General features: G+C 55.0%; 1 protein-coding gene across 4 annotated transcripts; it reads left to right on the top strand.

Moving 5' to 3' along the window:
- Positions 1-5,249: 5,249 nt before the first annotated feature.
- DNAJB5 (DnaJ heat shock protein family (Hsp40) member B5) lies at positions 5,250-21,222 on the top strand. Of its 4 annotated transcripts, none has more exons than XM_079330786.1 (4): positions 5,250-5,356; positions 12,037-12,281; positions 14,480-15,078; positions 19,196-21,222. In XM_079330786.1, the coding sequence occupies exons 2-4, from the start codon at positions 12,071-12,073 to the stop codon at positions 19,427-19,429; spliced, it is 1,044 nt and encodes a 347-aa protein (XP_079186912.1). In that variant the 5' UTR covers positions 5,250-5,356; positions 12,037-12,070; the 3' UTR covers positions 19,430-21,222. The 4 variants fall into 4 exon arrangements, with proteins under 4 accessions (XP_079186912.1, XP_079186910.1, XP_079186913.1 ...); XM_079330784.1 differs by lacking the exon at positions 5,250-5,356 and adding an exon at positions 7,706-7,873; XM_079330787.1 differs by lacking the exon at positions 5,250-5,356 and adding an exon at positions 8,479-9,051 and having other exon boundaries at positions 19,196-21,207.
- The last annotated feature ends 3,377 nt before the right edge of the window (positions 21,223-24,599 follow it).

Below are 24,599 nucleotides of genomic sequence, written 5' to 3'. Positions count from 1 at the left end.
GAGGGAGACAGCAGACTAGATCAGGACAAATCAAGGTGTCCAAAGAAAGGATCTGCCTAGTGGACCCTTTCTTTCCCCCAGGCTCTTCCACAGAAAAAGCACTGCAGTATCCCCCATTCTGCCCTTTCCTCCCACTCACTCTTGCCTTCAGGATTTGGCCCTCCAGCAGAGCACAAGCACAGGTGGGGACAGCAAAGGACTAGAGAAGACCGAGTCCTCCCACACACTGCCACTCAGAGCCGTTTACATCTCTCACCCGCACACTTGACGTGGGCGGCAGGACAGCCCTGCTGTGCTCATCCGAGGGGGTTGGCAAAGGTCAGCCCAGGAGATGGTCTCCAGCAAGGGCTGCCTGCCAACCACCGGCTGGGAACCACTCAAGAATAGCGGCAGGAAAGAAAAAAAGAAAGGGGAAAAAAAAAAAAAAAAAAAAAAAAAAAAAAAAAAAAAAAGAAAAGAAGGGGGAAAAAAAAAGATGAAAAAGAAAAAATAACCCAGCTGGCAGCACAGACGCTGCCGGGAGAGGAAGCAGCAGGTTGAGACAAGGACATGGCTCATTATGCCACCCCCGCAGGTGCGGAGTGCCGAGCGGAGCGGCCGGCTCGGCTGCCGCCGGCGGCGCTGGCGGGGGGGAGACAGCGGCCACCACTCTCATCCTCACCCCAGCCGGGGAGGACAAACCGAACACCATCATTATGGCTGAGAGCAGCTTCCACCCACTTCCTCCTGCACGCCCTGGGAGGCCAGTCAGGCTCTGACACACAGTGGCACAAGGACATGGAGGATGCTGCTGGAACAAGCTCTTCTAGTGCTGCAACGACTGCCCTTGGTGGTTTGCAATGTCAGCCTAGATAAAGCCCCAAGCAGCACAAGCTGACCTTGTGGCTGATACTGCTGGAAGCACAAGACTGCCTGGGACCATTCCTATCTGGTTTACCTCATGCTCAGAGCCGGGCAGACAGAAGCTCACCATATGCTGAGGCTACCAACACAACCAGGGTGACTAGGAGCTAGTGAGAGTGGGTGGTTTCCTCAGAGGACAGACTAGGGGTTGTATGAACCCCAAGGATGTTAGTTCCCGGATCTCCTGGACAGGGCTCCCCTGCATGGACAGCAGCTTCTGTAGGACATAAAAGCCCAGCCTGTCCTAGAAAGTGACCCACCAGCATTTCCTTAGAGATGCATCAAGCTCAGACCACAGCCAGGACAACAGCAGGCAAGGAATGGAGTATTAATCCTATCAAAAAAAAGAAACAAAAAAAAAAAAAAAAAAAATTAACATGGATTTTTTCCTTGCAGCCTTTTCCTACTGCTGCAGCTCAGGGTGCTGGAAAAGGCGGGTGACATCTCAGAGGATGGGAACAGGCAAGAAGGAGAGACAGCACCAAAAGCGTGGGTGCTGCTCGCACCGAGAACAGAGCGCAAACCCTGCTGCTGCCAAGCCCAATGTCCTCAGATGCATCTCCCCAGCTCACCCAGCCACAGACATTGGAGACTTCCCTGTGCTGTGCTGAGCGGGGGAGTCTGAGCAGGACAAGGGAGCAGTGCAGCAAGGAGCCAGTGCCTTGCTTCTGCCCCATCTGCTCAGCCATGGGGAGATTCAGATCCAGAAGGAGATGGAAGCAACCTAAGAAAGATCTTCCCTGCAGTGGCATGGCACCTGGGTAGGTAGTTACAGAGCGAAGTGGCCTTCTCCTCTGCTCCAAACTTCAACACCAGTTAATGATGTTTTAACAGGAAAACAGCCCGGGCTGTGGTTTTCCATCTCCCCACCACCTCTGGAGGTGAGACACAAAGCACCAGGAAGAGCTGAAGCTGCAGGTGAACACAGCATGCTGCTCCCTCCTGCAGTCTGGGGATTTCCTGCACCAGAAACAACATCAGTGGGCTCATCAGCCCTCGTGGATTTCTCTTTTCAGGAATTTGCTCAATTGCCTTTTAATCCCAGACAATTTTCTTATATCTTCTCTCCACCACTTCACCTAAGGCCACCATTTCCACAGGTTAATCCCAAACCACTTCAGAAAATGTGCCATGTCCTGAGAGGTCACTGCATATTCTGACACAAGATGCCCAATTATAGTAACTCAAGCAACCCTTCCCAGCTCACCTTCCTTCCCCCCACCACACAGGATTTTATTATTCCCCATCATGCCTCCCTCAGTCATATCTTCCCCCAGACGGAAGAGAGCCAGTTTATGTAATTGTTCCATCTATGGAAACGGCTTCGTACCTTTAATTATTCCTGCCACCCCTCCCTGCACTTTCCCGGCGTGTCTTTAAAAGGGTGCGGATGTGCCAGCAAGGGAGACGGGCTGCGAAGGAGGCGCGGTTTTGGTTAAAACACCCTCTGCCCCCAGGACGGGAGGCTGTGCTCTGCCCTGACCCCGCTCCTGCCCAGCGGGGCCGCAGCCAGCCCCTGGCCCAGAGCCCTTGTTTGTCCCCGGGCAGGCTGCACACCAAGCAGATCATTTGTGAGCACGGGGACAGCCAGCACCAGCTCCCCCACCCCGGGGCCTCCAATGCTCCCGGCGATGAAAAGCCAGAACAAAAAGCATTTGCAAGGCCAGAGCATGGGCACGGCGCGGGACACGCAGCACAAGCCCCCCCCGCCACGGGGACGGGGCCACCGAACAACACACAGCAAAACAGATGGGCTACAGTAAGTGCTGGTTCAGTACCGCGATGACTCAGCCGCTCCACGGGCAGAGCGGAGAGAACTCCGACTCTCCCAACTCAGAGGGGCTCCATGGACAGGCCATGGTGGGAAATGAGGAGCCCAGGCGGCTGCTCACACCCTACCAGGGGATTCCAGAGAGGCAAAGACCCCACGCAGGACAGAGAGATCAATGCTGTGATCAACCCACAAGGGATGGCCGAGACGAGAAAGCGTCCTGTTCAAACACTCCATCAGTAAGGAAGAACACAGAGGTTACAAAAGGACAAACATCCTGACAGCCTCAGCCGTTCACACCAGCGCTCAGCTTCACCCACGAGCTGCAGCACCTGCACCAGATGCTTCCCCCCTCCGTCTATGCACAGGTGTGCAGGCAGGATGCTGTTCTCATGTTCCACACTAACCTGACAACATCAAAAGATGGGTTTTCTTCCCAAGACAGGCAGGACAAAATCCAGGTCACTGGGTCCAGGTAGCTCCTCCAACCAGGAGCCATCTCACTACTGGTCTAACCCAGGCTGGGGTGCTGGAACGATCAAGAGGGAGATTCACATGGCAAAAGCCTGAACACACCCCCACCTAGGAAGGAGACCTGTGACAGGGCTTTGCAGAGGGACAGCACAGGCAGTGTGTGTGGCTCAGCCACCTAGTTTCCCTGTGAGCTGGTCACAGATGCTGTGGAGCTACAGTGCACCAATGTCAGAACAGATGTTTTAAACACAGACACTAAGCCTCCCACTGGACCAGGGCTTTGGAGTCCAGTGGCTTTTCCATGATGAAAAAGCATAGCATGTCAGCCCTCACAGCCTCACACATCTAAAGAGTCTCAGCCACCCTCTGTTGCTTAAGGACCCTGCCCCCACCACATTGGGTGTTGACCTGGCTATGGCCTTGTTCCTGGGGAGTGGACACTCACCCATCACCCTGTCACACACCTCAGAGTGCCCCACAGAGTCACAGAACCATTAGGCTGGGAAAAACCTTTGAGCTCATCCAGTCCAACCCATGACCAAACACTTCCCAGACCATGGACCAATTGCCACGTCCAATCTCTCCTTAAACACCTCCAGGGCTGTTGACTCCACCACCTGGAGTCCATGAATGGGCAGTCCATTCCAATGTCTAACCACCTTTTCTGTGAAGAAATGCTTCCTAACATCCAACCTAAACCTCCTCTGGCACAGCTTGAGGTTTTGTCCTCTTCTCCAGTCCCTGGTTGCCTGAGAGAAAAGACAAACCCCCATCTGGCTATAACCTCATGTGTGGGAGTTGCAGAGTGATAAGGTGCCCCCTGAGTCTCATTTTCTCAAAATAGCCCCAGGCCCCTCAGCCAATTCTCATAGGACTTGTGGTTGAGACCTTTCACCAGCATCATTGCCCTTCCCTGGACACACTCCAGCACCTCAATGTTCTTTTTTAAGCTCCTCAGGGACTTGCTGTCCCTCTTGCCCCCATCATTCCCACATGGACACGTGTCCCCCGATGTGGGGCAGGGCACACCTTGGACAGGCAGGGCTCTTGGGACGACTGCACTGCCCTGCATTCCCACAGCACAGCCTCGCTGCACCAGTACCTTCCAGACACCTTCTCCTCACAGTTCCCACCCTGGATCCAGCCCTCCCAGCCCTGCCAAGGGCTTCCAGGACCCTGAACCTCCTTCAGCAGAGAAGGGCGATGGAGCTGGGGAAGGAAGGGTCTGGGGCACGAGTCGGATGAGGAGCAGCTGAGGGAGCTCAGAGTGTTCAGCTGGAGGAGGCTCAAAGGGAGCCTTACATCTTTCTACAGTATAACCTGACACATCTGTGTAGCTGGCTGGGGGTCCCCGGGAACAGGGGACAAGACAAGGCGACAGGACAAGAGGACAAAGTCTCAACCTGCACCGGGAGAAGTTTGCGCTGGACATTAGGAAGAATTCCATCACAGAAGGAGTGATGGGGCACTGGAATGGGCTGCCCAGGGCAGCTGTGGAGTGACCATCCCCGAAGATGCTCCTGGTACAGTGCCACGGTCTGTTTGATAAGGGTGGTGTCCAGTCATAGGCCGGATTTGAGCTCAGGGGCCTTCTCCAACCTCATTCACTCAGAGATTGTGCATCACGACAGCCCTGCCTGCGCCGGGGTCCTGAGGGGCTGCCAGGCCATGGGGGATGGGGCACGGGCCTGCGTAGTCCCCAGGCTCCTCCAGCCCGCTGGGTGCCCCCGGCGGTCTCAGAAGCGCCCCCGGCCGCCGTGCCGCCCCGGCCGGGTGTCACTGCCCCCGCTCCCCGAGCCCCCGCACCTACGGGTGGCGGGGGAGGGCGCGCACACCAACGGCCTGAGGCGCGGCTCCTGGGTGACATCACGCCTTTCCAGAAGATTCCCCCCGGGGATCCCGCCGCCGCCTGCGAGTGCCCGACCAATCAGAGAGCGCCGAAAGGGCGGTGCTGGCTTGAAATGGCCAATGGAAGGCGGCGATTGTGAGGCGAGGGGGGGAGAGGCGGGCAGGTGAGAAGCGAGGGCCCGCCTTCGCCCCGCCTCTCCTTCAGGATTAGCCAATCAGCGCGACGCAGCGCGGCGATGGACAGCCCCCCGGGCCAACGGAGGCGTGGCGCGCGCGGGCGGGACTCCCCTGACGTGGCGGCCGGGGGGCGGGGGCGGGGGCGGCCCAGTGAGCGCGCGGCGCCCCGGGACAGCGGGAGCGGTGAGTGCCGGGGGGACCCCGAGCGCCCCCGCACCCCCACACCGACCCCCGGCCCCGGCCGTGCCCCCGCGCGGTGACACCGCAGCCCTGGGGGCCGGTCCCCCTGCGCTGCGGGGGTGTCACTGTGGGACTGCCGTGGGGTGACAAGTTGTTGCCGTGGGGCTGGGCGGAATTAGTCCCCGTGCTCCCGGCCCGCTGTGGGGTGGCGGGGGCCGTGTCACCCCGCCCTGGGGGTAACAGGGTGTCACTGAGGGGTGGGGCGTCACTCTGCGCCGGGGGGTGACGAGGGGGTGTCACCGCGGGGCTGGGCGGAGATCGGTCCCCCCCTCCCCGGGGGTGGCAGGGTGCCCCTGTAGGACCGGCGGGGTCTTGTGCAGTGCCTCGGGGGGAACAGAGTGTCACTGTGGGGTGAGGGGCAGTGCCCCGTCTCGGGGGGACAGCGTGTCACTGTGGGGTGAGGGGCAGTGCCCCGTCTCGGGGTTAACAGGGTGTCACCGTGGGGTCAGCCCCCCTGCCCGAGGGGTGACAGGGTGTTGCTGTGGACCGTCACCTCTGCGCTGTGCGTTGACAAGTTGTCGCCAGTGAAGTTGGGGGCTCCTCAGTCTCCGTGCACTCTTGGGTGGTCGAATATCTCTGTGGGGCTGGGGAGGGTCAGTCCCTCTGGCAGGGGTGACAGGGTGTCGGTGCGGGGCTGAAGTGGACAGTCCCTCGGCCCGAAGAAGTGACAGGGTGTCACTGTAGGGCTGGAGGCGATTGGCCCCTTTGTCCATGGGGTGACAGCATGTCCCTATAGAGCTGGGAAGGGGTGCTTGCCTCGCTGCACCTGTGGGGTGACAGTCTGTCCTGATGTTGGGGCCTAAACCTCTGCTTTATGGAGCGGCAGGGTGTCCCCGGGGTCTGGCAGCATCAGCCTGTCTGCTCCAAGGGGTGACGGGGTTTTGCTTTGGGTGTGGGAGCTTAGCTCCTTTGGCCCTTTGTGGGTGGGGAACAGACGGTAGCCACCGTGTCCTGTCACCATGGGGTGATATGAAGACTGTGGGGCTGAAGGTGGGGGAGGAAGGAGTTCGTGTCTCTGGCTTCTGTGGGGTGCCAGGGTTTCTTGGTGGGGCTGTGGGTCAGGGTTAACTGGGCTGCCCCATCTGGTGACCATGTGTCCTTGTGAGTCTGAAGAGTGTGTCAGGAAGAGGTTAATCCCCCCCTGCCCCATAACAGAGATGCACAGAGATAGTGCATCCAGGTGGGGCAGGGAGAGAGAGGGTAACACCCCCTGCTATAGGACTGCGGTACAGCCCTGTGGGGCTAGAGAGGGTGGTGAGGTTAGGGTTAATCCCTCTCTCCTGTTTTACTTTGGAGGGAATAATATGCTCTGTTTGAGCTGTGTGGTTTGGCATGGAATGGGTCAACACCCCTCCACCACCTCACTGGGGGTACCTGTGCATCCCTGTGGGGCTGAACTGGCTGATGAGAAAGTTGGTAACCTCCCATCCAGGTGACAGTGACAGGGTTAGAGGGACCAGCATGGAAGGGGTTAACCCCTGTCCCCAGTCGAGGTGACAGTGTCTCTTGGGAGGGCTGGTCAGGAGGAAAGGGTTAACCCGCTTTCCTTTTGAGGTAGTCAGTGGGTCCCAGTGGGGTTTGATCGTGGCAAGGGGACACCCCGGGCTCCTGTGGGTCTGTGCACTGGGGCACAGCGTCTAAGTGGACCCTCGTGTGCATGACAGCTCCTAAAAAGGACAGCGTCAGGGCTTGGGAAGGGAATAAATCCCATCCCTATGAAGTTCTTAGCCCCACAGTGGGGCTGGGCAGGGGGCATGGGATGGTGATCTGTGCAGTGAGGGGGTTTAACCCTATCCCCATGCCATTGTGAGCATCCTGATGAGTCTGGAAATGGGGTACCCTACACGGGGAGGCAGCATGGGGGGCTTGACCCTATCCACACAACTGTGAGCAGCTGAGTGTGGCTGGAAAGAGGGGAACCTACTTGGGGAGGTGCTGTGAGGGGCTTGACCCCATCTCACCCAAGAGCCTGCACCAGATAGGTCTGGAAAATGGGGGACCCTGTCGGATCTTAGCATGGCAAGTGGTACTCGACACCATCCCCACGCAGGAGGGAGCACTTCGTGGCTGTGGAGATGTGGGACCCTCTCTGGGGAAATTGTGAGCGGGGGTCGTGCTCTGTGCCCACGCAGGAGGCGGCCGCCGGCGGGGCTGGCAGCGGGGGCTGTGCTGGCAGAGGCAGCGAGGGGAGGGTTAACCCCGTCCCCACGCAGGTGCCGGCACCCCAGTGGGGCTGTCGGTGGGGAGGGGGAGGCGGGCGGTGCGTGTGGGGGCTCGGGGAGGGGATGATTCATTGCGGGTAGTCATGACATTGCTGCCTGGTTGCCTGCGGCTGCCATCCAGCACGGGCACGGGTGGCTCTTCCTGCCCCGGCGCGACAAGATCCCCAGCAGCTCCCTGACTGAACCCGGGATACGCTACCATGCCGGCCATCCTGCTCTTCTGGAGCCGCGCCGAGAGGTATGCGCTGCCTCGGCACCCGCGTCCCGCCGAACCCGCCCGGCTCGGAGCCCGCGGGACCGCAGCCCCTGGGGACACCGCGGGATGGGGGCTGTCGCTCGCCTGGCTGGTTCGCTTTCCGCGGGTGGGATGCAGGAGCTACCTGGTGATATCCCCAGTACGGCTGCCTAGTTTCGCTGTAGAGCTTCTGGAGAGGATGCTCTCCGTGGCCTGCGAGTGACGGTGACAGACGAGGGGACGCGGTGGCATTAGCTTTCCTTGGCGTGCCTGAAGGTGACTTCTCAGAAGTAGGTTTTGCGCCGTGGGCTCGGGGGACGCACCGTCCCCGTCCCGCTGCTCTGCCGCCACGGGGAGCCCCGGACACCGGGCGGGAGTGCGGCACTCAAATCCCTTCTGCCGGGGCACCGGTGCCGGCGTCCGGTGAGGGGGACACAGGGACCCCCATGCATCCGAACAGGAAAAGCTGGGGAGGTGCACATTGGTTAACGTGACTTTTTTCCATATCAACGCCGCCCTACTTTTCTCCCTACCCGATTCGCCTGGCGGGTGCTCAGCCCTGGGCGTCAGCAGAGTCGTTTCTGGGGACACCGGGGGGCTCCTGGCGGCGCTCCCTGCGCTCTTTGGAGGGGGCTGCGTGGGGGACGTGACGGTGCCAGGCGGCTGGGTGCCTTGAGGCAGTGGAGAAGAGGAGTGCTAACGGATTAAGCAGAGGTGTCTTAATCTGTCGGTTTAACAAGAAAGCGTCAAGAAACCAATTAAAAGGAAAATTACGGCACGGCGAGTGGTTCCATTGAAGGGTCTCTCCGTGCGCGGCTGGGAAGCACACAAAGGACGGCAGCTTCCCGGCGGCACCGTGTCGACCGGAGGAGCCCTTTCGGAGCCATCCTGGGAGCGAGGTCAGAGCCAACCACGGCTGCCGGGCTGGCGAAGAGCTGCCCTTTGGGTGTGCCGGAGGAGGTGGAGGGGGGGACTCGCCAGCAGAGCATCCCTTGGCGGCGGCGGCGGCATCCCCGGCACGAGCCAGCACCTTTCGCCCCGCCACCCTCCTCCCGTCCTCCAGTGCCTCCCGGCCGGGCACACAACACCTGCCGCCGCCTGCGGACAGCCGCGATGTTTAAAATCAAACTAGAGCCTTTAAAAATGACGGCTTGGACTATGAATGTGTTCGTAAAGTTTCGGTAAGTGGGTTTCCGCCTCTCGACCTTGTGTCCTCGTTAAACCATCAGCGCCTGTCCCTGGCATCCTGCGGTGACCTTGCACTCCTAGATGGAACAAAAAAAACCTTGTGCCGTTGCCAGGGTGGGTTTGTTCCCTTAGATGACTGCCGAGCGGAGGGATTATGTCAAACGATCGCTATTCAGCTGGCGCGCTCACCCAGCGGTTGCTCGGGCTGATGTCATGTGCGGGGCCGGAACAAAGATTTATTCTTTATTTAATTTTTTTTTTTTTCTTTTGGTGTGGTTGCAAGAGGAGGATGGAGGCTGGGCTAGCTTGACAGGGCAAGGGAATACCTGTGGTTTTCTCCAGGGCAGGGTGGCTGTGGCTTATCTGGGGGCATCTGGTTTGTGAGGGCGATACAGGAATGCCTTTGCTTGCCTGAAATCCCCCACAGCTCCCGAGGGGGTTAAATGGGAAGTCAGGAGAGGATGACTGAGCAGAAGGGGGAGAGGATCGGTGGCAAGGCGCAGCTGATCCCAGAGAGGTGGGAGGGAAGGAGGGAGGCTCTGCGGGGACAGAGTCGTGTTTTATCACCATTGTGCATGTGAGCTGAGCCTCGGAGTGTGCCGTAACCCACCGGGTCACCTGCCAGCACCTGGTCCTCTCCGGCACGGTAAACCGCAGCACCGGGATGCATTTCGGTACAGAAATTCCTTTCCTCGTGCCCAGCCAGAGGAAGGGGTCCTCAGTCAGGTCAGAGGTTGTCATCAGGCATCCCCTGGCCAAAGACCTCTCAGTAAGCAAGTCCAGAGATCTTGTGGGGGGCAGCAGCATTTTGCCAGAATGGGATGTGTTTTCATGGGAGGCACTGTGGGGTTTTGGCCAGGTGAGGATGTCCCAGTGGTTCTGTCAGGGTGAGCTATGTGGGGTCAGAGTCAGACACTCTGGTCCCTGGGCAGCAACAGTTGAAGGTTTGTCAGCTCTGTATTGCTGGAAGTAGGGTGTGATGGCATTGTCTTTAGCAAACTGCTTGGCTTGCACTCATTGTGGGAAGGAGAAATTGTCACCCCAGTAATGGTCGCAGCCTCCACTGGAGGCTGCTGTGGAGAACCAAGGTGTTGGAGTGATCCTTGATGGGGAGAATGGACAGGATAGCTCTTGGTTCTCCTGCCTGTTGCTCTCCCCAGGGTTTCCTGCATCCTTCCTGCCACTTAGGGAGGGTAAATGAGGAGGTGGATGTGGACTGGGGCAGAGCATTCCCCTGCATGGGCTGGGTGCTGCTGGCATCTCTGCATGCAGGAGCTGGTATAGAAATGTGCTGGCATCTGAGAGTTGCCACAGGAGACGCTGTCAGATGCTGTTTAAGCCCCCAGGGACCTCCTCCCACCTCTTGTGTGTCGCCTGAACTGCTGTACAATGTTTGCAGATGCCCCCATCTCCCCTCACTGTGTCTGTCAGGGGTGCCTAAGCCACTCCCCCCCCCCCCTTTCCCCCCCATCTACAGCAAACCTTCTCCTGCATGGCTGGAGCAAAAAAGAGCAGAAGTTGGTGGTTTGGATGGAGGTGGCCAAACGTAGGGCTAATTTCCAAGCTCCTGTAGGTGGTCATTGCCCAAGGTATGGCCCAAGGCAAGTGTTGGATGCTTGGGGTGGCTACCAGGTGCTTAGAGTAGTGCCCAGACATGGGTCCTAGGGGAGCACAGCCACCCTTGATTGAGCTGTAGTGGTTGGGGGAGTCCCTCTGTGACTTGCAGTGGGAACTCATGGATAGAGTAAGGATGGGAAGACCATCTGCTAGCTTGTGTGATGGTGAAGAAAAGGGCCAAGGCTCACACCCCGTGCCAAAATCTCTGCTGGAGGGGCAGAGTAGGTTGAGGTGGCTCAAGCGTGTTTGGAGCAAGGGTGAGGTGAAACCTGGACTGTAGCAGGGCAGGATTTGCAAAGTGGGGGTGCAGGTCTGCTAGAAGCAGGGAGAAGCAGGGTCAGCCCTAAGTGTGAGGGGCCAGACCCTGAGGTTACGAGTGTCAAGTGTTTGCTGTCAGATAATCAAAGGTCGAGGAGCAGTGGGAAACATCTGTGGAGAGGTGTGGGACTTGTTAGCTTTTGCCTGGAGGAGCAGCCCTGCCATGTCCCCTAGCTGCTCCCTGGGTGGCTGCAACTGCAGCGTGACTGGGGGATGAATTACGGCCACCGGGTTTTCCATGCCTTAGTATAGGCATGGGCATGGCCTCCGCCCCCGCGCGATGGAGCGACTGAGCCCCGAGTTCCTGGCTTGCTGCAAGATCCAGTTGGAGGCTCTCGGGGAGTGCAAGTCAGGCTAGAAAGTGTTGGGTTTTTTTTAAAACAGAAAAAAGAAAAAAGCCCTCCCACCATCACAAGATGTTTCTGTCTAACGGCTCCGTTCTCTCTCCGCTAAATACAAATTATGGCTCTGACAGCCGGAGGCGCTTATCTCCAGCTGAATGCCAATTGCTTTCAGGAACAAAATGTTTGAAGTTCCTTTAAGGTGAAGGCACAGTGTGGTCCCTGCCACTGCTTTCAGCCTCCAAAACCTGCTGTCATCACCCCAACTTGAGTCTCAGGTCCCCAGCTGGGAGAGAACTGGGCAAGGGGGTGGACACAGGCCGGCAGCTAGATTTGGACATAGCTCAGCCCTCCTGACTCAGCCAGAGGGGACGGACAGGGACGTGGTCCTGGCCTGACGTTAGCAGTGGCGTGGCCCCTATAATAGCACCGTGCCCCGACTTGAGCTCTCTCTCCCTGTCTGCCTCAGAGATGAGTCTATCCATCCCAGCCTTGGGGCTCAGCGAGATAAAACCAGAGCTGGGACACATTCTGGCACCGGGGCTCTGACCTCTGTTGGGAAGCGTGGACTTGAGCTGGCTCTGGTGCTGCTGGCCCGTGAGACACAGGGAGCATCGGCTCCGTGATAAGTGTGTGCCAGTCCCGTCCCCAACTGCCCCTGTGTGATATTCACCTTACGAAGAGCTGTCTTTCTCCTTTCAGGAATAAGTACTCGGCTCCTGGCAGCGTCGCCGTCATGGGGAAGGACTATTACAAGATTTTGGGCATCCAGAGCGGCGCCAACGAAGATGAAATCAAGAAAGCCTATCGGAAAATGGCCCTGAAATATCACCCTGACAAAAATAAAGACCCCAATGCTGAGGAGAAGTTCAAGGAGATTGCAGAGGCTTATGATGTCCTGAGTGACCCCAAGAAACGAGCCGTGTACGACCAGTATGGGGAAGAAGGTAAGGGGATGAGCACTGCCCACTGGGAGCCCAGGATGTGGGGTCCAAATAAGTTTTAGAGGTGGGGGAGGATTTTCACAGAGAGGTGTTTCAGTGTTTTGTGCCTGCTTCTGAAAGAATCAGAGAGAGTGAAGGCTCCACAGGTGTCAGAAATTACCTCTCATCCCGCTCCTCCCCAGGCTACTTCACTTTTCCAGCAATTTGTCACCTTGCATCCTGGGGTGGCTGAGCTCCCCCTGCCCTCTGCCCCAAAACCATGAGTGCCAGCTGAGAAATGAAAGGAACTCACCTCCTGGGCCATACCTGGGGTAATTCGTTAGCAGCTCTTTAAATGACCTAAATAACACAGCAGAGACGTACTGCTCCTGCCCTCATTCCCCCTGTACTTGGGCACTGGTCCCACTGTTGTCCCTGGTACAGGCTGACCTACAGGATTCAAAGCTTTTCCCAATTTAAGTAATAGGCCCTTGTTTTGAAACCAAGCGGCTGCTGTTGTCTGGTGGTTGGCATGGAGGAGGAGGAGGAGGAGGAGAGCTGCTCCAACGCAGGCGGCCTTATTAGTCGATGATGGAAGAGTGCAGCCCCATTCGAGGAGAGTGCCGAATAGCATCTGCATTAATCAGCCCAGGACTTGGGTGCTTAAAAGAGCAGAAGGTCTGGCAGGAGCAGGCTGCAGGGTGGAAGAGGCAGCTCCTCTCTCAGGCAGGTGCATCCCCTCACAAGCCACTGGCAGGATTAAGCAGCAGTAGGTTAATTGTTGACCTGCTAGTTATGTCAGGACTATGATGGATGCACCGGGCAACAGTGATTTGCTGCCCTGTAAAATAAGAAGAGACTCTCTCAAGTGGGAAACCAGCTTTTCCCGGGAGGCCTCAATGAAATCAGACACCTCTCAGGCTGGCGTCATGGGATTAAAGGTGAAACCTCCTGGCTGTACAGTCTATTAGGAATGGAGCTCACTGGGGATTTGGCAAAATCCCTGTTGCCTGCAGGCATCTAAAATAAGAGTGAGTTAAGGAAGAGGGTAAGAGGCCTCTCACTGCCCCGTCAAGTTACATCTTTCCCCATGTCCCATCAGTGTTGAACCTCTCATGTTCCATGACCTTCCCCACCCCTTTTGTTTCCCGTTTTTTTTGGGGAATGAAGATCAGCATCTTGAGGAATTTCAGGGTTCCACATGCTGTGTTGGCAAGGTGAAACAGGAAGCCCACCCAGAATACTGATTTCAGCACTCAGAAGAGACCCTCCCAAACTTGTCCTGCTGTGGAAGGGCTGTGGGGGGTTGGGACAAAGGACAGCCTGTCAGAAATAGTCCTTCACTGTCACTGGTGTGGCCTGAAAATAGTCCCTGAGCTAGGCTTGGCTTAACCCTTCCCAGCCCTCCTGGTCAAAAATAGCCTTGCAGAGCATGTGTGACCTCTTTGAGGGGCACTTGTCATGTGCCTTGACTCCTTGGGACTGGGAATGAGTTGCAGTGACATCAGGCTCAGCCTGGGACCTGGCAGGGGAGTTCCCATGGGAAATGTTGCCAAATGATCCAGACCTGGAGCTTATCTGGCATTTTATACAGCCAATGTGCAGGGAGCTGCATGCTGACCTAGAGGTCTGCTCACCTCCACCTGCCTGTAGAATCACTGAGAGTGGAGAAGATCTCTAAGATAATTTAATGAAGTACTGCCATGTTCACCACTGACCTGTGTCCCTAAGTGCCACATCCACACATCTTTTTAACACTTCAAGAATGGTGACTCCATCTCTTCCCTGGGCAGCCTGTTCCAAAGCCTGGCTAAATTTTCTGTGAAGAATTTTTTCCTAATATCCAGTCTCAGAGACAAGGCTATTGGGGCAGGAAGGAGCCTGCTCATGGGAAAAAACGGAGATGGGCTAATCAGGGTATGTTTTAAATTAAAATTAGGTGAATTGGGTGGAGAAAATCAAAGAGATCCTTCAGTAGGGATAAAGGGAGCAAAACCTGAATGGATTCTAAGCTTGCAGTGTGTAAGAGTAGGATTGTGTGTCATGGGTAGAGATGGTGCCTTCACGGTGGTTTTGCCAGAGGGGTGATCTGCACACTCAGGAGAGGGTGGAAGAACTCCCTGGAGGTGGCAGAGTCCATTCTCCCACCTGGGCAGTGCAGTCCTTGCAGAGCATTCCCCTACAGACAGCTTTCATCTCTCCTCTTCCCCCTTCTCTTCCAGGTCTCAAAACTGGAGGTGGCTCTTCAGGTGGCTCAGGGAACACCTTCCACTACACCTTCCATGGAGACCCTCATGCCACCTTTGCCTCCTTCTTTGGAGGCTCCAACCCTTTCGACATCTTCTTTGCCAGCAGCCGCTCCCGGATGTTCAATGGCTTTGACCAGGAAGACATGGATATGGATGATGACGATGACCCTTTCAGTGCCTTCGGCCGGTTTGGCTTCAATGGCATCAATGGGGTTCACCGGCGGCACCAGGAGTCCCTGCACACACGGAGGAAGGTCCAGGACCCGCCTGTCATCCATGAGCTCAAGGTGTCCCTGGAAGAGATCTACCACGGATCCACCAAGAGGATGAAGATCACTCGCAGAAGGCTCAACGCTGATGGCCGGACCATGCGGACTGAGGACAAGATCCTAAACATTGTCATCAAACGGGGTTGGAAGGAGGGAACCAAAATCACATTCCCCAAAGAAGGGGATGCCACTCCAGACAACATCCCTGCAGATATTGTCTTCATCCTCAAGGACAAGCCTCATTCGCACTTCAAGAGAGATGGGACGAACGTGATCTACACGGCGAACATCAGTCTTAAAGAGGTGAGTTGGGGTGGTAAATCCCATGGCATGTGAGGTGGCACTCATTCATGGCATTTGGGGCCAAGATGGGAGTTAGTCCTTTTGCTTTGGACAGGAAGAAACAGGTAGGTCACAAGAAAGGAGCTGCAGAAACCAATTTGGTCTTGGCTTTGGAGGTGCTTGACTTCCATGCCGGGTGTGGGACACTGATGCTGCGGTCCCTGCTGAACACACCTCACTTCCTGAGCTGATTCACGTGGTATTTACCCTTTTTCTGCTTTCTCCATATGTCTTGTTTTTCTATTTTAGCATAGGGTATTCACATGTAGAACAAAGGCCACATCCTCTGTAGGAAGAAGGGAAAACCCAGGTTGGGTGGCATCAGCCTGATTCCTGCTTTTCTTGTAGCTGAGCCTACTGGCTTAGTTACTGCCTAGGGTTGTACCAGTTGCCTCTTCCACGGGCAGAGAGCAGGATCATGTGGAGGAAAGTGATCCCTTGCCCTCCCTGAGCAGGGCTTTAGCTGTACTTTGTTTCTGGCTTTCCCAGATAAGCAACCAAACAAATTAAATACCCAGGCAATAAGTAAAACTCAGTACTTCCAGGCTGCCAGTCCTGGAGGTCACAGTTGGGCTGGATGGGTACATCAGATCATCCAGCAATCTGCACAAAGGTGGGAGAGGAAAGAGGAGATTACCTCAGTACAAGATGTGCTGTTTGCCACTGCTGATGTAAAGCTACCTTTTAATAAATCCCAGCTGGCAGCTGCATTTAACGTTGACATTTTTGGCAGCTGCCATTTGCTGTTCCTTTCAGACGGTAGACGCTGTCTGTCTTCTTAATGAGCTGATTTTTTTTTTCCTTCCCGAAGGCAGATTTATGTTCTCAAATGCGTTTAATAGAAATAAGCTCAATGGGCCAGACCTGAGGCAGGAAAACGTGATCTTGTGAAGTGTGCCAGGAAGTCAGGAGAGCTCTGAGATGGCTCTGCGTCCCAGCTTGGGCTGTGACCGGGTGTACTGGGGGCAAAAAGCACGTAGGTGAGGCAGAGCTGGGCACTCCTGAAGCAAACTCAGCTCCATTTAACTTGCAGACTCAGGAGCAGAGTTTCCCTTACAGTGCAAAGTACAGAGGTTTACTCCCACTGTAGCTGTTTCTCCTGGCTGATCCAGAAATACTTGGAAGAGACTGCCTTATTTATGGAGCTGTGCATGCCATATCTCAGATATTTGCTTCTGTTCATTGCTCTTATCTCTAAAGTTAACCCTGACCTGGCTGTGCTGATACCCAAACCATGTTAGCCCAACTTTGTGCCCTGGTCAGGCTGGGACTTGGAAGGACTCTTGCCTGGAGTTGACTTTTAAGCAACAACTGAAGAAACAGGCTCCAGCTCCTTGTACTGGTGAACTAGAAGTGTTGGACACCTGTGAGTTCCGTGAGCAAGGCCTTCATGCTGGCAGTGGGTTTGCACAATGCAGACACAAAGCAGAAAATTCATGGTCCAGACAAATTCCTTGTCTCTTTCAGCTGGAATTTCTGGTCTGACCTTCCCCAGTGCAAGCCCAACATGCTGGGCATCCTCATGGAGCTGCTGGTCTGCCTGTCATCCCCAGCATGCTGCTTGCCGGGGCAGTGTGAAACTCTGCTGCATTTGTCTTCCAGGAAAAGAAGTTAAGTGCTCTGGAACACGAGCAGATGTGGGAGCTCTCCAATTCTGTATGCTACCACCTCAGTATGTGACAGAGCACAATTTTTCCATCTCTTCAGCCTCTGGCTGTAGCCTTAGGTCTCTCCTTGTACCTTCTGCTTTGCAAGGCAGCCTTTTCTAGCCCAAGTTTTAGTCTCTGCCACTGCCATGAGAGAACTTAGTGCCATCAGGAAAGCTGGCAGGTGATGGGTGCTATAGAGCCCTCTCAGCCCTCAAATCCCAAGTCCTGCTGCGTGTTTGGCCAGGACACTGCGGGCTTTTTGCCACCTGTCTGCTGCAGAATCACAGATGTAGGAGTAGCTTTTCCAGGGATTCGTTGTCTTCCTTCCTAAAATCAGAGGCGTGTGCCAGATCGGGGAGCCGCGGGGGGGAGGAGACACGCAGCTCCACCAGCAGCTGCCTCTGCCGGGAGGCAGCGCTGCCGGCAGGGCGTCGTGCTCCCCCTGGCTGCTGCCTAATGCCTGCCCTCGGCACCATCCCGCTTTGCATCCTTTTTACCTGGCGTCACCTTCCTCGAAGCATCCGTGCTCGGCTCGTCCCAGCCGGGACGCGGCCGGTGGCGACGCCTGTCCCGGCGGCTTCGCTGCGGGTGGAGGAGGACCCAGCAGTGACCTAGATAAAGCTCTGCTTGCACAGCACAGCGCTCAAACCCAGGGTGATTTCATCCCCAGGGATAAACCAAGCCTCTTTCTAGGATGCGGGGTAGCTCCCGTGGTTACTGGTGTTACTTCAGCAACCGCTCTCCCAAATGCCAGCAAAGTTGAGCAAGAAGAATGAAAAACAGGGACATACGGCGGAGGAGCGATCGCCTCGGATTCTTGCGTCTTGGCTCTGGGAAGGAAACATTAAGATCCTGTCTGCCTTCGCTGTTACCGCCCGCTTCTGCTCACATCTCTGCCTGCTTTCCCCATCCACGTGTTCGCACAGGGAGTTCTTGTTCTCCTTTCTGTTTTGTAGCTGGAGGTGTCCTTTCTTAGCACTCTGTGCTGGGCACCAGCGAGCAGGAGGGCTTTGGCATCCTTGCCTGAATGCACAGCACAAACTCCTTGGTGTGGGGAGATGGTCCTTTGTTTTCCCCCCAACCTGCTGAAGATCAGCCAAGCACCTGCTGCTCACAGAGTTGGTGGTGGCATCCTCCTGCAGGCTGAAGACTTAATCCCTGGAGGACATCTCTCCAGGAGGAGGCCTGTGCAGATGAGCCATGCAAAGGAGACAGGACCATCTCCCCTGTTCTCCACTCAACAGAGACCCCAAACCAACTTTGGCACAGGTCCCACTGCAAAACCTCTGGTTCAAAGCCTTGGTTCAGCTTCAGAAACCCCATCCATCATCTCAGAGCCAATGGCCAGCATGAGATGTTTCTTCTGGTGCTTGTTGCTGCTCTTCCTTTGGAGGCTTTTCCTGGGGAGGGGAATGCAGAACATTCCCCCACCTACCCCAGAAACTGCAATTGCATCTTTCTCCGCTCCCTTTTGCAGGGTGTTTTGGGAGGGCTGGGACCCATGGGACCCAGTGCAGAGGGACAAACCCGTGCCAGCCCCCACATGGATGCTCAAGGCTATAGCTCAGCAAGCCCCCAGCCCCCACCCCCTTCCAGAAGCATCGTTCTGCAGTCCTCTCAGCCCTTGCTGAAAGCCTGGAGACGATCCTGCCCACATGTACGACAGAGCTGTCTGAGTTATTTAAGGACACAAGGATTTTCTTGCTGCATTCCCACATCACGTGGCTCGCCAATGCAGGCCGGTGTGCGGCTGCTGCTGGGGGCTGGGGTACAGCAGGGTGGCACCCCCACCCCAGCTCCTGGCTATGCAGTGGGGTGGGGATGGGAACCAGCCTCCCCAGGAGGTCAGCTCCCAGGGAAGCTCAGTGCCACACCATTGTCCCATCCTGGCACAGCCGTGTGGGGGCTGTCAGTGACGGGGATGGGACGTGGGACATGGGCTGTGCTATAGATAACCCCGCAGCGGGCAGAGCTGCCGTGCTCTGAGGGTGACAGCTGATGGGCTGTGGCAGCATCCCATGATCTCAGCTGGATTTTCGGCTGCCCAAGGCTGGGCGACGAGGCTGGAAAGGGGCTAAATTTAGCCTGTGCTGTTGCTGTGGGTGGCTGGGTGCTTGGTGGTGGTGCCTTCTGGGCAGCCCAGGGGGAAGAGATGGGAGTCCTTCCTCCCATGAGAGCTGGGGCACCCCTTTCCTGGGGCACCCCTCTCCTGCACGGCTACTGCAGCCCAGTTCACAGTGGTTGGACCAGGCTGGTGCCAGCAGAGAGCTGTGCTCGCGCTGGTGAGCATCACCCAACGCTCTTGGGCAGCATCCAAAGGGAGCTGGGCGGTTCAGCTGGGGGAGCAGCCAGTGGGGGGACAGGGTGTGGCTGTCGGGATGCTTTGGGGTGCCAGCCTCGCCTGATGGCTGTTCCTCTTGTTCCCTCAGGCCTTGTGCGGCTGCACCGTGAACATTCCCACCATCGACGGACGGGTGATCCCGCTCCCCTGCAACGACATCATCAAGCCAGGGACAGTGAAGAGACTACGTGGGGAGGGGCTGCCCTTCCCCAAGGCCCCCAGCCAGCGAGGAGACTTGATCGTGGAGTTCAAAATCCGCTTCCCAGACAGAATAGCTCCCCAGACAAGACAGATTCTTAAGCAGCACCTCCCATGCTCCTAGAGCCCAGGGACTCTCCTCCGAAGCAGCAATACTCCAAACGCATGTGCCACAGCACCTGGCCTGCACAGAGCCAAGGTGCCACAGCACTTTTAAATGCAAAAAAAAAAAAAACAACAAAAAACCAACCCCTCACACTACTTGTTTCCCCCAAAAACCCCATCCGACTCACCCCCTATCCATCCTTCTTGGTCGGTTTTTTACTCCAACAACAGGGAGACTCCTGTCTGCCACAGCTCTCCCAGCTGCCAGATCTTTTCTTTCTCCCCAGAGGTCCATTTTTTTTTGCCTCGCACGAGCGAGCGCCGTGGGCCGTTTGCCCGGGGGGGTGCATCGTGTTGTGGGTTTTTTATGTCACCTGCTTTTCAGGCCACTCTTCCCAGAAGAAGCTGGGCTTGTCGGGGTCCGGCGCTGTGTAAATAGGACTCCGCAGGATCTGGCCTCCCCGCTGCTGGTTTTTCTCTTCCCCTCTTTGACACTTGCTGCTGTTTGGGGTCCCGGCTGTACCGTGGTGCCCATCACTCCCGCCTGCGGTGGCCCCCCCAGTAGCCGGACAATTTCTCACCTGGGCCACGGTGCAAGCCCAGCCGTGGTCCGCTCTCCTGTGCCAAGCCTACACCGAGCCTCGGCTGTGCCAAACAACGGAGCACGTGGGGATGGTCCATCCAGCCTCCTGCCCCTGCCTGGGGATGTCCCCAGTGCCCCTGGGCAGCACTGGCCTGCCCACAGGGCCCCAGCCAGCAGGAGGAGGGGGGAAAGCCCAGGGTGGAGCTTTCTTTTACCAGATGTGTTGAGTTTGCATTGCTGCTTTTATTTTTTAAATACATATATATAGAGCTCATTAGATAAACTTCGTAAAGGTTTTTCTCTGCCTGTATTGGGGATACTGGCCTGATGCACCCAGGCTTTTTTTTGAAAGGGGGATGATTCAGCCACACGAACAGCAAACCCCTGGAGTGGGGTTGTGTGTGCGTGTAGCACTAATCTGGGTGCAAAAGCAGAGCCAAGCGTGAGCAGAGCTGTGGGTTTCACTAGTGTTTCAGGTCAAATTAGGGATTCTAATAAGAAGAGAGAGGCATGTGTATCTATTTTTCTACAGGGACAATTCATTCAGGAGGTGTTTCTGGACATCAGGGTGGAGCTGGGAGGTGCATGAGGCAGTCTGTTTAGTGGCTACGTTTTCAAATACTGTATTTTTTTAAAACCTTTGGATTTCCATCAGGAGAATTTTTATATTTCTTACCTTTCTCAGCCCACTCTGCCTCATGCCCATTTTTTTTTCCCAGGAAAGGGCTGCTGTGGAGTGGGAGGCACGTTCCACCTGGATTTGTACAGCCCCTCTTTCACCTCAGCACTGCCGAGAAAACCCCTGCCAAAATATTCCCCGAGGCCCCAGGAATTTTTTTTTGTTTTGTTTTTAAATTCCTTAAAAAAAAAATTACTGACTTGAAGCAGGGGGTCCCTTGGTGTGGGGGGGCTGTGCCCTTGGGGCTGGGGGTGCAGCTGTACAGAGTTACCCTGTGGGTGAGGAGACCTGTGAGGCGCTGCTGAATCAATCACCTGCTTTGGCCAGCGAGGGGAGGACACTGGTTCCCTCCACTGGTCCCTGTGGAGTTCAATGTGGAGAAATGTGGTGGAGGAGAAGACAGGCCAGCACGCAGATGCAAGCTGATTTGTTTTTCTCAGTTTCAATGAGACCTGAATGTTTTATAGTGGGGTTTTTGTAATTTTTTTTTTTTTTTTTTTTTTTTTTTTTTTTTTTTTGTAATGTCGGTATTGAGAGAAATAAAGAAGTATTTTGAAAAATACACTTTCTTGGGGTGTGTTGTGGTGGGAGGTGCCAGGCTGGGTTACAGCAGACAGCAGGCAGAGGGCTCTGTGCCAGTCATTGCCACCACCACCCTGGCCAGGCACCCTTGAGGCAGGGAGAGGAAATAAAAATCTGTTTTGGTACTTGGTGCACAGGACTTTTAGTGGCTGATGACATTCCCTGAAGGGAATGAATAAATGACCTGGTGGGTCACAGAATGGCTGCTCCTCTCATGCATGGCCTCAGTTGTGCTACCACATTGCCAAGGATTGGGAGCAGTGCTGGTGAGGGGCTTTGTCCCCTCAGGGCTCTGGGATGTGGCTAACATGGGCAGGGGGATGCTGGAGAGAGCAGTGCCCATCTCTTCTCAGAAGGGCCCTGGGGCAGGCTGAGAGCCAGAGGCATTACTGGCACCCATGGAAAGTGCTGCTGATGCCAGGGCATGTTTGCACAGTGCTCCCATCAGGAGCAGTGCACAGGGACAGGAGATGAGAACAAAACCCACGGGTCCTGTGCCCAGCTCTCAAGTAAAGTGTGTGGCTCAAGAGGCTTTGGTTGTGGGAGAGAATAGTCAGTAAATTAAACTGGATGATGTTACTTGCGACATAGCACTGCATGTAGTTTCCTTGTCTGCTGTATTCCCATCACCATCACCATTGCCTCTCTAAATTTGGGAATCTTGAACCAACTGTCCTTTGATTGCCACGTTAGTGAAGGATGAGCTTTGGTGAAACCAGCCCAGCCCAGCAGAGATGGAATCAGAACTGGTTTCTACATGTGACACTACCACACACCATCTTTCCTGCCCTGAAAGACTCTTAGGAAAGGAGAAGCCCAAGGTCGTAGACTAAACAACCTCAAAGAATTTTTGTGGGGATGGTCCATTGACAGGGAAAATGATGTCATCACAGAATCAAAGAATGATTTCGGTTGGGAGGGACCTTTAAGCTCATCTCATTCCACCCCCTGACATGGGGAGGGACACCTTCCACTAGACCAGGTTGCTCAAAGTCCCATCAAACCTGGCCTTCAGCATTTCCAGTGATGAGGTATCCACAGATTTTCTGGGCAACCTGTGCTTGTGCTTCACATCCTGACAGTAAAGAATTTCTTCCTGATATCCAAACCCTCCCTCTTTCACTTTGAAGCCATTACTCTTTGTCCTGTCACTACATCCTCTTGTCAAAAACCTCTCCACATCCATCTCGTTAGGCAGTGGAAGGGATAAAAAGACTGGTAACAGAAGACAGGAAGGTTGATGGGGTATTGGGCATACCAATATGTAGGGGATATTGGTATGCAGCAGGGGATCTAGAATACCACCATAAGTGGTAGTTTCAGCTGGGATAGAGTTCATTTTCTCCCTAGTAGGTATTTCAGTGCAGTGATTTGGATTCAGTATGAGAATAATGTTGATAACACACTGATGTTTTAGTTTTTGCTCAGCAGTGCTTACCCTAACTCAAGGACTGTTCAGTTTCCCATGCTCTGCCAGTGAGCAGGTATGCCAGAAACCAGGAGGGAGCATGGCCAGGCGAGCTGACCCAAACTGCTCAAAGGGATATTCCATATCATAGAACATCATTGCCAGTGTATAAATTGTGGGGAGAATGAGTGAGTGGCTGCATGGCACTTAGTGACCTCAACAGTCCTTTCTGGTTCCCAACGAGGGCCCAGAGGATGGAGTAATATTAGATCTGAGCAGAGCCTGTTCAACTAGGTTTGTTATAAGTATTTGCTGTATTAGTTTAATAGTTTCTAGTCACAAAGTTTTTTTGTTAGCGCTCAAAGTTCCTGTGCTTCCAGGAGCACCTTGCTTGGTGTGTGTTCCCTGTGGTGACATTGATCCTCCATGGGGCCTGGGTGACTTGTTCTTTGCAGTAGTGGCTTTTAGGTGTCTGTAAGTGCCACATCTACACCATTCCTGAAAGTTTTCAAGAGGTTGTACAGATCTGGTTCTTAGGAACATGGTTCAGTGGTGAATTTAGCATTGTTGGGTTAATTATTGGACTTGATGACCTTAGAGGTCTTTCCCAATCTAAACATCCTGTGGTTTGATGATACATATCTTTTAAATAGCCCCAATGCACCAAGGCCATGGCAGCCTGTTTCAATGCTTGACAACCCTTTCCATAAAGAAATTTATCCTAATATTCAACTTAAGCCTCCACTGGCACAACCTGAGAGCATTTCCTCTTGTCCTGTTGCTTGCTGCCTGGGAGAAGAGACTGACTACACCCTCCTTTCAGGTGACTGTAGAGAGTGGTCATGTTCCCCTTGAGCCTGTTTTTCCCCAGGCTTAACACCCCCAGCTCCCTTAACTGCTCCTCACAGGACTTGTGCTCCAGATCCTTCTCCAGCTCTGTTCCTCTTCTCTGGACTCACTCCAGCAACCTCATGGTTTTTCTTGCAGTGAGGGGCCCAAAACTGAGCCCATGATTTGTGTGTGGCCTCCCCAGTGCCCAGCAGAGAGGGGCAGTCACTGCCCTGGTCCTGCTGGCCACACCATTGCTGATCCATTCAGGATGTCCTTGGCCTTTTGGCCACCTGGGCACACCTTGGCTCATGTTCAGTCACTCCTGATCAGCATCCCCAGGGCCTTTCCCTCTCAGCAGCTTTCCAGCTACTCTGTCCCAGCCTGGAGCTGCAGGGGGTTGTTCTGACCCAGGGACAGGACCCAGCACTTGGCCTGGTTAAACCTCACACCATCAGCCCCGGCCCATGGATCCACTGACACAGCAGTATCTCCATTTGTGAGACAGATCTGATACAAGCACTCAGCATTGCCAGTCCCTCTGTGTTTCGGGAGCCATCTGTTGGGAACTCTTCATAACTGCACCTTTGGCCTTTTTCCTTGGAGAATCAAACTATGACAGAAACATTTTCCTACATCTCCCTTCTTTCACAGAATCAGTCATAGAAAGGTTTGGGTTGGAAGAGATCTTAAAGCTCATCTCATTCCAAGCCCGCTGCCAAGGACATGGACCTTCCAATAAACCAGATTGTTCAAAGTCCCACTCAGCCCTGAGTGGGACTTTCTAGGGATGGGGCATCTACCTCTATAATTCCTTCCTGCCTTCCCTCTTTGGAAGTCCTCCATTCCCCTGAGCTGGTAACAGCAGGCATCCTTTTAGGGAGCAGGGAGGAGATAGGGGTACCTGGTGGTTTTACCTGTGAGAATATGGAAAGGACACAAGAACGTAGGAAGGAAAACGTACCTTGACCATAGAGACACAGGTATGGGGATTACTGAGTAAACAATCACAGACGAGGGTTCTTCCAGAGTATTTGCTGCCCAGTCTCCGGTGGGTAGTTTCCCTGCAGAGTCAAAGGATACAGTATCCCTGATCTTATGGCAAGCAT

Source organism: Erithacus rubecula (assembly GCF_903797595.1).
Source record: "Erithacus rubecula genome assembly, chromosome: Z".
Taxonomy (NCBI): domain Eukaryota; kingdom Metazoa; phylum Chordata; class Aves; order Passeriformes; family Muscicapidae; genus Erithacus; species Erithacus rubecula.
Note: the sequence above shows the minus strand (reverse complement) of the source record. Positions and strands in the feature narration are given on the sequence as shown.

Bases quoted from the DNA above. Each gene is read 5' to 3' on its own strand.
- DNAJB5 (XM_079330787.1), top strand. From the start codon at position 8,984: ATGTTTAAAATCAAACTAGAGCCTTTAAAAATGACGGCTTGGACTATG. The intron at 9,052-12,036 runs GTAAGTGGGTTT...TTCTCCTTTCAG, and splicing joins AATGTGTTCGTAAAGTTTCG to GAATAAGTACTCGGCTCCTG. The intron at 12,282-14,479 runs GTAAGGGGATGA...CTTCTCTTCCAG, and splicing joins CGACCAGTATGGGGAAGAAG to GTCTCAAAACTGGAGGTGGC.